General features: G+C 42.5%; 1 protein-coding gene across 1 annotated transcript in view; it reads right to left on the reverse strand.

Annotated features, from left to right (window-relative positions):
- Positions 1-12,729, reverse strand: part of CTNNAL1 (catenin alpha like 1) — a 337,662-nt gene that overhangs the window by 162,574 nt on the left and 162,359 nt on the right. The window contains exon 2 of the mRNA XM_075585981.1: positions 1,160-1,349. Coding sequence (XP_075442096.1) covers positions 1,160-1,349 — 190 coding nt within the window. The remainder of the gene's footprint in view (positions 1-1,159; positions 1,350-12,729) is intronic.

Here is a 12,729-nt window from a genome sequence, read left to right on the forward strand (position 1 = left end):
ACACACACATACACGGTGAGGGAGCTGAGAGAGCGAGAAAGGGAGGGAAGGGGGGGAGACGAGAGTTTGTGTTATGTTAAGAATCGAAAATAAATACATTTTTGAAGTACTGTAGTAATCATCCCCTCCAAACTGGGCATTCATGGCCAATTATGCCCTGGCTGTAAGAGTTGAAGGGCCCAAGCAAAGCCCCCACCTCTATACACCCAAATGCACACTGCAGCCCCCACCTCTATACACGCAAACGCACACTGCAGCCCCCACCTCTATACACACAAACGCACACTGCAGCCCCCACCTCTATACACATGCGCACACTGCAGCCCCTACCTCTATACACACAATCACACACTCACACACTGCAGGGCCCACCTCTGTATACAGAAACCCACACTGCAGCCAGGGTTGCCACCTTCTATTGAAGGCTAACCCGGAGATAAGAACATTTTTTAGATCTATTTATTATATATTTATCTTGCCTTTGGCTGTATCCACCCCTCCAAATTTCGTCAACATGGATGCGCGACGTCACGTAATGCACATTGCCATAACGAGACGCTCCGTGACGTCACACGGCATCAAGTTGACATGACAACGGGACGCATTATGGCGCGAGGCATCACGTGATGCCACATTGTCATGGCAACATGTCACCGCCTGACGTCAGTGTCTCGTTGTCATGGCAACGGGGTGCGTCATGTGATGTAATTTGTTTAAAAAAATTATTTATAAATGTGTCCCGGTTTTTCATTTTGAAAATCTGGTCACCCTATGCATTAGGTTAAAGTACAGTAGCAATCCTGTCGGACTGACTTATTTCAGAGAGAAAAAAAAATGGGAGGTCACAGAGGCAAGAAAAGGTAGTATATCAAAATGGTAGCACATGCCAGATGTATGTCACTCTAATGCTATTTAGTATATCTCCTTACTAAGGATGATGAATAAACAAACCAGTGTATCTCAAACATCACCTTGGGGACTAACAGCCACACCGTGTTTTAGGAATAACCAATGCACTTACACACAAGTGATTTCCCCTGGTTTGTATCCGGGTAGAATGTTGCATGCTTTGCTCAGAAACCTGGTCTGCATTAGGTCCCAGAAGAGACGTTTCAAAACCACTGGATTAAACAATCAAACAAGCTCAGCCCCTACTTACCAGCTCGTTTGGCCTCACTGCAGGCACAGCTCATTTCTTCTTTCAGCTCCCGGTTTTCATTGGCTATGGTTTCTCCGACAGTCACAAACCTTCCCACGGCTTGGTTAACAGCCTGGCCCACCCGTTGAATCGCCTGCAGTGTCTTCTCGGATTTCTTTGGTTTCTCTTTATGGTTAATAAGCGTTGTTATCTGATAATGAAGAGAAAAAAAGAAACGAATTCAAGAGCATGTAACAAACCCTGCAAAGCACTATACAGATTATGTTAACTGCTCAGAGTGATTCAAATAGCAATAATCATAGTGGGTCATTGACACAGATATATGAATGCTGATTAATTCTAATATTATATCTTGAAGTTTTCCGCGGAAGTCGCCTATACCCACCCGTGGGTGAAGAGGCGGAAAGTAAGTAAAGTAATATTATATGTCATTTAATATTCCATGACAATAAGATACTTTTGGTGGGTAGTACTGTATATTAGACCTTCACCAACATTATAGACAAAGAAAACATTGGAACATATAAGCACTGTGATATAGGATAAAATATGAAGCATTTACAAAGTCGCTCGGCGATGATATGGTTTCAATTAAAATTCCCAGTCTTCAAGACTACGCATTTAATACAATGAAATGTAAAATACAATTTAACACAATCAGGGAAATATCCAGCATTCATATTTCCCTTTAACTGGAGGGAGGAGAAAAGGGACTAAATATAATGATAAAAAGGGGAGCATGTGTTAAAACGGAGTAGTGAAAGAAAGGTTCTGCGGACATTGGGAATTTAAATATCTGCGCCCATGAAGTTCCCATCTTATTAGAATTTATAGATGACTTTATTCCCTCCTTTACGTTACATACTTTTGCTGAACTTTATTGCTGCAACTGTGATAGCAGATGTGGAACAGAGACAGTGATGTTGAGGGACATGCATACCCAGATGTAGCACATGTTATTGCACCTTGGTGCATTACTTCACGGTGATGCAATTGAAAATGATGATTAAGGGGTGAACACATGTTATTTAATAGAAGTTTGCGTCGCCCCATCTGAAAAAATAGAGCAGAGAAGGTAACTCCGAAAAAGGTATCAATGTAATTAATCATTGGAAAACGGAGGTACAGCAGGACAACATGTTTCACGCAACAGGCGCTTTATCAAGGTCCCGTGTTATTTTGTGCATTAACACACGTTGGCTTTGCACTGCCTTTTAGAGCCAAGCTGCAACCTGAATCCTTTAGCAAATCGGGAATCTAAAAGTAACCACATTGCATGCTCATTTGCGTTGCCCAAACCAGGAATCTGTTACTTTTTGCAAAGCTTTACACTGTGTAATATTGATGAGACTTTTCCTGGGCTATACCATGCCTATGGAACTCTCTTCCCGTAAGGAGACTCCAGCCAACCTTCACACGTTAAAAGGTGCCAGAAAACACAATGAAGCTTATGCGACGACATCCTGATATAGGAACATATGGGTATTAACCCTTGGAGTACCGAGTCTCCAAACCACAGAAAGGTACAGAATCTGCAATCTTCCAATATATTTTGGAGCTGACACCACTAAAATAATAACTTCTATAGTATTGATGGAGGAAAAGCAATGATGATACAGGCAGTGGGCTGGTCAATCCTTAGAGATACAGCGGAGCCTCTTCAAAGAAAAGACCCCGAGGTAAATCAAAAACCGGTGCCGTTTAGCCTCAAAGCTGCCTGATAGAAATATGGCTTTAAGTGTATAGTTCGTTACTCACGATACCCGGTCTGCAAGCTGCTCAGAATGCTCCGGTGGCCATCTTGCTTCCTCGTGGTGTCGGCGTGCTCCTATCCGGAAGTGACGTAAGTAGGGAGGGGATTGGTAACCGTGGTCACAGCACTCCACACAACCAACGCTTGAAAAAGTAAAAAACTTTATTTAAATGCTACAGTGAGCATACAACCACCACTCTGACGCGTTTCGTCTGTAGAAAGACTTTTTCTTTTTCAAAAAGTCTTTCTACAGACGAAACGCGTCAGAGTGGTGCTTGTATGCTCACTGTAGCATTTAAATAAAGTTTTTTACTTTTTCAAGCGTTGGTTGTGTGGAGTGCTGTGACCACGGTTACCAATCCCCTCCCGACATCCTGATATATTTTCAATCATCTCCCTCATGCCTTTACCATATTATCTATATTACCTCAGAGTATTGTATTGTATATCTTTATTTATATAGCGCCAAGAGTGTACTCAGCGCTTCACAAAGAATACAGTACAGGGAATTATAATAATACAATAAGTGCAGCAAAATCAGACAATAGGAAAAGAAATCCCAGTACAGCTCCCAATATTTACTGTACCAGTGAACGTCAATGTTGTCATTTTATGGTTGTTCTCTTTGTATCCCCTTTTTAGGGCGCTGAAGGATATGATGGCATATTACAATTACATGATAATAATAATGTGGTTGGAAAAGGATTGAACAACATGTTTAAATGGCATATAGGGATGTGTGTCCTGGCAAAACATTGCTCCAGATGCAAAGAAAAATCCTATTTATTTCAGAGGTATTTAAGTATATAGGTATGCATGTATATATGTAAGTATGTATGTATGTATGTATGTATGTATGTATGTATGTATATATGTATGTATGTATGTATGTATATAAACAAATTTGTGCCACAGAATTGCATCTACTTTTGCTTTGATACATGTACCCCATAGTGTTTTTTTCTTTATTTGCTCTGTCCCGCACACTTTTGTCCTTTTTTATCTGCTCTGCTGTCCTTATTGTAGAGCAATGGGTGAACGTTGTTATACTGTTGTTCAGAAAGAATGATGCTATTTTTATTTGAGTAAACAACCGCATTTGTAGGCTTCAATACTGTATCATTCCAATGTATCTAGTCATTACAATTTAATAATAATTAATTTAGTCCCATAACTAGTCTGCATCTTAGACCTATGTATTTGTCCTTTTTGGTCAGTCGGCTCTGGTGTCACATAGCTCTTTTGTTTTGATGACATTAAGTCTTAGTGAAACGTTGTTCAACTCATCTGTGTCAGTACTGCTAAGAGGTGCAATACTACTATTTTACCATGATGGCATGATGAAGCAAAACATGCTACACTGAATAAAAATGAATGCAATAAAATATACGAAGACATTTATCACCGCGACTGAGTAAACTTGCATCACAAGTGGGCCAAGATAAATACTTATAATGTAGCTACCGTATCTGTATAGTGCCTCATTTCCAGTATTCACATCATAAGAACACCTTGCACATAAACAAGATCTAGGTTACTATAGATGTTTTCAATTTATTACGTGTGATTATTAAAAACAATAAAAAGTTTTATAGTAAACAATGCTATAATGTAATTGTACATTCTGAGCACAAGTCATAATGCCAGAGTAAAAAGTAATTGTTTGTGCAGTAAACAATGTTTCAACAATAGTTCTATTCAACAACGATTATAGGTCCTATATCTACCTGTATGTAGCGGTTCAGCTACAGGGGACTCGGATCATATTTTATTTTACTCGGATCAAAAATTATTGGCAGGGTGTCATGGTTGGGGTTGACCAGACTACTTGGGATTGCAAAGACTAGGCAGAACACTGGAATTAATAAACAAAACTATATTAGTCCAGAGCCAACAGTGCAAAATACAGTAAATATCTTAAAACGGGGATTGCAGGGAATTCCTAGCTAGCTGCTGAAGCTAGGTTACCCTGGATGCCTCCTCAATAGCTAGTTTCACGATCCTATTAACTAGGGATTACAGCCCCCAGGTTGGCACAGTTCTCACTACAGTTGGTCAAAAGACATGGAGACCAACCAAGAACAACTGTGGAGCTCTAAATGGGCATCAGCTTCAATACGTTTCCAGACTCCATTTGGAAACATTGAGAATTGGGTGCCAACCAATTAACAGAATCCGTTTTGTGAGCCAATCAGGAGCATGTGGGAGCCTGAACCAGTCCAACCAGGAGAGGGGGTGGAACCAGTGCCAATGTACAGCCCTGAGGGGCAGGGCCTGGAAAATTCAAAGTTACCAATGGGAATCGGGTCAAAGGGGTTAGGATCCAAACCCGGGCCCCGAAATTCAATACCATGCCTCCCCCAAAGGGTTAGACGCCTCACTGCTTTGGAGAGAACAGTACTACAGCCTTAGGGTAAAAGGGGACGATAGACAGCACTCTGATAGTGTTAAATATATGCAATTGCAGGGTGCACGGAACAAAAGGGGACCCTTATTCCCCTGTATAGTACTAACAAATCTACGTAAGTACCAGCACTCACTGTCTAATAGCTAAATGATGAAAACAGTTGTAATGCAGAATAAACATTTAATAATAAAATGAACCAGAAATAAATCAAATGTGTTTGCAGAAACCAGTATCACAAATGGGCATGTCACAAAGTGAGGGGTGGGGGGGGGGGAATGGAAAAGGGGAAAAAACATGAAACAGAAGGAATACACACAAAAAACGGAGAACGGAAAGTATGCTAGGGGGGCGACGTTTTGAGGGACTACCTCTTCATCTGGCCCATTCCCCCTGGTCCAAAAGGACCGAGAGGTACTTCCCTAAGCCTCCCTTCCTCTATACCTTGTCAAATCAGACACCCCTGAAAATAGATAGTAAACATATAGTGTATGCTAAATACAGCTAAACAGCTAATAGCAGGGCAGCAAGAATCCACTAATGGTACAGTTAAAGCTGAACACAGCTTGCAAGAAAGCAGCTTGCAAATGAGCACCAGGAGTCCACACAGTCAGTGAAAGGTTAATGAGAAAACTAAATGAGAAAACTAAATGAAGTGGTCAAACCCTCAGTGGCTCTGCTCCTTCAGCTGCTCGTGGGTTTGACCACTTCATTTATTTTTCTCATTTAGTTTTCTCATTAACCTTTCACTGACTGTGTGGACTCCTGGTGCTCATTTGCAAGCTGCTTTCTTGCAAGCTGTGTTCAGCTTTAACTGTACCATTAGTGGATTCTTGCTGCCCTGCTATTAGCTGTTTAGCTGTATTTAGCATACACTATATGTTTACTATCTATTTTCAGGGGTGTCTGAATTGACCAGGTATAGGGGAAGGCAGGCTTAGGGAAGTACCTCTCGGTCCTTTTGGACCAGGGGGAATGGGCCAGATGAAGAGGTAGTCCCTCGAAACGTCGCCCCCCTAGCATACTTTCCGTTCTCCGTTTTTTGTGTGTATTCCTTGTGTTTCATGTTTTTTCCCCTTTTCCTTTCCCCCCCCCCCCCACCCCTCACTTTGTGACATGCCCATTTGTGATACTGGTTTCTGCAAACACATTTGATTTATTTCTGGTTCATTTTATTATTAAATGTTTATTATGCATTACAACTGTTTTCATCATTTAGCTATTAGACAGTGAGTGCTGGTACTTACGTAGATTTGTTAGTACTACAGCCTTGGCTTATGTACTCTCCCAACAGGTGGGAGACCTGCCTCCCATTGTCCCTTAGCACTGCATCTGGCCCCATACAAAGGCTAGTCCCCTGACTCAGTCGGTGCCTGGTACTTAGCCATGTTGCCCTTGCTATCACAGAGGGGGACAGCTGCTTTAAAATCCCTGTACGTTTCAATTATTTTTAAAGCTCTAATCATGAATAGTGTTTATTTGCAAGTTCAAGTATTTGGGGATTGATAAAAAAACAAAAAAAAAACTGATTCGACATTCGACCCAACTTTAAAACAAACCTTTAAACATTAATATTGAATGTATGCAATAGGAGGCCTTTGCATATATGATTATCATGTTTCTCAGGTATATCAGGGTGCCCATTGTGCATGTGTTGTATAAAGGGGTGTTTCAGGGGAGATACATACAGTAGATCTATATATCTATCTCTATAGACATCTATATCTTTCATATCTTTCTATATCCATCTATATCTATCCATCTATATCTATCTCTAGATCATTTGGGACTCTAGTAAAATCAGTCTCTCTATCATAGACGCCACCAGTGGAATTGCAAACATTTGCATGGAAATCTTTGCAGGCGAATAGAGTACTACCAAATACATGGATACATTTGCCCCTCTCTAATCCTTTCAATATAACTGATTAAACCAATTCCTGCAATTTGTTCTTAATTTGGCCAGATCCTTAAAAGGTTAACAATGGGGAGCGCCGAACTACAACCAGTATCTAGATTACGGTTAATTACTATAGACTGGCAGTGGTTAGTAACCACTGAGAGGCAGATGCATGTATTAGAATACGGTATAACTAAAGCAACATTAGTAAAGTTCTCTTGTGTTGCAACCAGAAATTACAATGCCCCAAGCAAATAAAAACTTTTAGCATGAGCTTTTATCTATGCGTGAAGAAAATCCAGACTTGCAGCTTGGAGTAATATCTAGAACATTTAAAAGGTGCAATCTCAGGGTAGTCCCTTATTAAAATTAAGGCTTACGTTTGTAATATATATTTATGTAGCCAGGTCACCTGATGGCTACTATTCTGCCCTTGGGCTGGCAATAAACGCAGGTACAATCAGGTTGCCAGTAGTTGATACAGGGGTTTCCCCCTCCGAGGAGCTGCACTTGACTGACAGCGGGAGACTGACATCAGGCGTGGGCATGACCAATCTTGAGACAGTCCTGGATAGCTTACTTGGTGAGTGTTTGGAAGGTCAGTGTACATGGATAGGGTGGAGTACGTTTCTGAACGGAACCCTAAAAGGGTGTTTTCCATAAAAGTAACTGACGTTAATAAGAAAGCCTGACCCAGAGCATTATTATTGACAACAAGGTTCTCCAGTTGGGAGGAACCCTAGTTCTGCAACACAGCCATTTGATTGTTGTATTCAAATATAAGCTGTATAATGATATTCTTTTTAATGTGTTATCATGTATACGTGTAGATGTGATAAGCCATTATGAGAAATGTTCCTGTTATGTTCAGGTTACTTTCGAGGATGGTACCCGAAAATTTAGGACCCAAGTGGGGTCGTTGGGATTCCACCAGAGGCAGAGTACAGCCAGGTCACCTGATGGCTACTATTCTGCCCTGGGGCTGGCAGTAAACCCTGGTACAATCAGTTTGCCAGTAGTTGATATAGGGTTTTCCCCCTCCGAGGAGCTGCAATTGATTGACAGCGGGAGACGGTGGCATGACCACTAATGAGACAGTCCTGGTGCCCTCCTCCTGGCAGTACTTAAGGGCAGGTACCGTCCAAATTTGTGAGTGTACATTTCCCCACTTGAGGAAGGCAGGTCACACCTTAGAGGGGCTTATTAGTGGGCCTTCTCCAGTCCTCTTCCCTCCAGGGGAGAGCGAGTGTGGACCATACCTCTGCCTCTGCTAAGGAGGCAGGGAAGAGCTTGGATGGCTAGGGCCCTTGGCATGTAGTGACCGTCCAGGGACCATCCTTCAGTGAATAGCTGTGAGACTGAATCGGGCAGAAGCCTGCCGTTGTTCCTGCACTGTACAGAAGTGTAATAAACCGTTCCTGTTTGCATATACCTCCTCCCTGGGTGTGATATTACTGGGAGGAGGGGAATTATGTCTACCGTAGGAGATCGCCTCCATTCATCTTGGAGCCTGCGGCAGATGGAGGCGCTGCACTGCTAAAGAGATATGTAGGGTATGAACCCCAGAAGCATAGTCCTGTGTCCCCACTACCACCAGCACACGACTCAGCCCTCCTGTTACCAGCAGGTATTATGCACCACACGACCCGTAATGGGCAAATCTCCCAACGGGTGGGGGATACACCATTACATATATTATTGTTTTTTAATAATTGTGAATGTTTTCTAATAAAGTAGCATGGGCCTTTGATTACTTATGATTTCAATCACCTTGAAAATGCATCAGGAAATCAGAACATTGAAAGAATAGACAAATATGTGCCAACTGGCAACCAGTGAGCATTGAAGTCATCCTGCTCTGTCCAAGGTCACTGACCGCTTCAGAAGAATAAAACCTAAGCCATGATTTTGGTAAAGAATAACACATTGGGACGGTACCTCTTCATGCAGGCTGGACTCCATTGTTCAGGGGTTGCTGAATTTCCTTTAACTAAAATAGAATTTAGGCGTTGCTCAAAAAGATTTCATTTTTCAGACTGCTTTGTTTACACTGCCTGGCAGAAGCTATGATTTATTCGCCTCATTAACTAACCATGTCTCATTCTCCTTCTGTTCTAATGACAGCCTCCAGTTAAAGTTTGAAGTATGAAAAAAAATGCTATGCTGAGATTTGGTTTTACTATTTTTTATTATTTCTTAACTTGTACATTTGAATGTAAAGATTGGAGATACAGAAACATGTACATTGGTTGTGTTAATTTCCAGTGATATTTGTTACTTATTTAGCCCTCCTTTGGGGACTACTAGTTAGTATAAGGGGTTAACAGCCTTAATGGGTTAACTGTGTGGTATCATCATGTGATGTAGGGTGACTATGTAGAAAGGACAGCCACTCCCCAGTATATCTCGTGACCAGTGATGTCATCATAAGGCGCTGGGAAGATATACAGTATAGAGTTATCCTGAATGTTCCTGAACCAAGTTCTTCAGGATTGGTAGTTGGAGAGGGCCTCACTGTGAGTCAGGTAAATATGTTTAAGTGTCAAGTTATGTGTACAAAGGATGTCTCGTCACCTTTATTGCTTTCAGTTAGAGCTCATGCGCCATTCAGTTGCGCCTAGAATGGTGCAAGATTGTTCTCATTTGGGAAGAGGAGTAAGCATGTGCTCAGCAGGGAGTTCTCAGAGTAGTAGATTCAAAGCATAATCGGATCGCCCCCACCAGCAGGTCCTTAGTAAACTCCTGATCCAATAGGAATGGATGAGGTAGGTAGTACACAGAGTGACTGGATTCCGATTGCTGAGAAGCATAGTGTACTCCTAGCACAGTGGCACCCGTGAGATGGGGCATTATTAATGCTCTACAGGAGATTGCCAATCTAACCAAAACTAAGGGACACAAGTACCTCCCCAGAGTAGGAGTGAGAGATACCAGGGGAAGAAGCACAGAGTAACCATATTATTTGTCACCAGGTAATGTCTGTAGTGAATATGTTTTGTTTGTAGAGCATTAAAAACAGATGTGAATAAAGTTCTTGTACGTACTATAAAAGTTCCTGGCGCTCATCATAATTCTATCTGCATATACTGCTGCGGCAGACTTTATTCTTACTAATCATCGGCTTGTTCCTGGAATGCCACACTGTTCACCCGGAGCATGCCGGGCTCCTTTTGCCTTCCCAGCCAGGCGCATGCCCGGCTGATGCGCGGTTGATGAGTTAATTAATAATGGTTCAGGATTTACTAGGCTGCAATGCTTCGCGTGTCCGCCAGATGGCATAAATTCATGACTTGTAATGCGCCGAATCAGTAATGTGTCAGCTTGCAGGTGTTTCGTTTAAAAAAGATACTGTACCACAGTGTGCCATTGTAACTTGGCCTTGGCCTTGAGACTGAAGGAAGTATTGCCAAAATGTATCAATTTAGGCTTTTCATATTAAAGAAAGACAAAGACCAGTTTCAGTTTGTGCTACACTATTCTCCAGAGACCCACCCGCCATGAGTGTTCAAGTGCAGCCTGCTTTCCAAAAACCTGACAGAAGTTACCCGTATTTGATATGGGCCGCGATTAATGCAACAGAGGATAAGATGGCAACAGTTGCCCAAATTTATCAGTATTTTATCGAAAAATATGACTTTTACAAATTTTCGCCAACTCCTCATACGTGGAAGCGTGCAGTAAGGAAAAGGTTATGTAGTGACCCGTTTTCACCGTATTGAGCCCCAATTTGTTGGAGGGTATTGGTGTGTATCACCGGGTTTTTCCCGTATCTATGATCATGGAGGCGGCAAAAGGCAAAGGGTCGTGTTAAAACCAACTAAGAAGTGACAGTCGCTGCCAAGCAATGCACCAGCACCAGCACCAGCACCGGCTTCCAATGACGGTCCCACTGTCAGTGACTACCCTGAGCCTGAGGCTGAGCTGGATTTGGCGTGCAGTTTTGATGACGCTTGCATGTACCTAAGCTGATTTCCAGCCTCACCTGCTGACTACAGGTGGACTAGTCCCGCTGCCAACTATCAACTTTAATGATGAAGAAAGCTGGACTGGCAGTGGACCAGAGCTGGCGCAAGCTGAATGGGAAATTCAATGGTGAGTACTGTCTTGTTGCCGTATTATTTTGGTGGGGCTGGCTGGGTACTTCTTTAGGGGGCTGACCATTACTGTACTGTACATTAAAACTTTTCTTTTTGTTTTTTCTCAGAAAAGAAAACGGCTAATGGGGGGATTTCGATGGATAATATTGTACTGTATGCTGAGGTTTTCCGGCCGTACAGTATACTGTGTAATAAACCCGAATAAATAAAACTATGCATTTATTCTAAATGTTCAGTATCGTGTCATTATTTGTCTTCCACAGTATACTGTACAGTGGTATACAGTGCCTAACATCTATGGGCAAAAAGAATTGTATTCCAAGGTGCCCTAGAACAGAAGTTTCCACGCCAATTGCCCGTGAACTTGACCGCGGCCCTAAGTAGTTCCCACGTCAATTGCGCGAATATAATGTAAAATAACCCGTTCTGTGGGTCTGAGCGGGTTGAAATTTACCTGTCCTCATGCGGGAGGACCCTTGCCATAGTGGCAAAATATCAGCCTTCCAAGACCCCCGGAACCGGAGGTACCAAAAGACAGTTTAAAAGCACATTACCAAAGTGGCTTTTTTCTGCCATGCAAGTCAATGGCAGAAACCTGAACTTTAACATCACCCTGACTCCGTTCTGTTGCCACGAGAGGGTCGCAATTTGCCATGCAATCCTGCCGCAACTAGGACTACATGGTGACCAAGTATGAGCCCTCTAGGTCGAACAGAACCGGAGTTCCTGCTCATTGTGACTTAGCCGCTTCAAAGCTTTCTCTGCCATTTGCGCTCAATGGTAGGACCCTCCTCGCCGGCGTGACCCTTTCTCGCCGCCATTACTGCTCGGACCCTGTTGGGGTCAAGTGAAGTGAAGAGGTTCCTAACATCTAGGGGCAAAATGAATTTTATTTCAAGGTGCCCTAGAACAGAAGTTCCCACGCCAATTGACCTAGTTCCCACGCCAATTGCCAATTGCCGTAGTTCCTACGCCAATTGCGCGACCAGACAGTTAAAAAACAGTGCAGCAAGCCGCTACAATACATTTGTTACACTGGCAAAGGAGCAAATGGAAACAATGTGAGGCAATTCAACATGGTCTTTTATTGGTGGAGTCAGTACAAAAACATTTATTTACATTTAAAGTGCACAGCAATTCTAACCATTAACCATCACTTTTTCAGCATGACAGGCACGGCAGAGGTGAGTGAGTTTCTTGCGTCCATAGAAACGGGGATGCTCCATGCGCAGGTGGCACAATGCAGTACAGTATCTGGACAAGGGCAAATTCAGATAAAGATCCTGGAGTGGTTGCCTATGCAAAGTATGTGACCTTTTATGCATGGCGGCCTGGTACAGGTGTTGAAAGTGGGCGTACTCTAATGTGAGTCATTACCGTATAAATACACCATCCATTTTGTGGATTCACTGCACA

Source organism: Ascaphus truei, chromosome 2 (genome assembly GCF_040206685.1).
Source record: "Ascaphus truei isolate aAscTru1 chromosome 2, aAscTru1.hap1, whole genome shotgun sequence".
Lineage (NCBI taxonomy): Eukaryota > Metazoa > Chordata > Amphibia > Anura > Ascaphidae > Ascaphus > Ascaphus truei.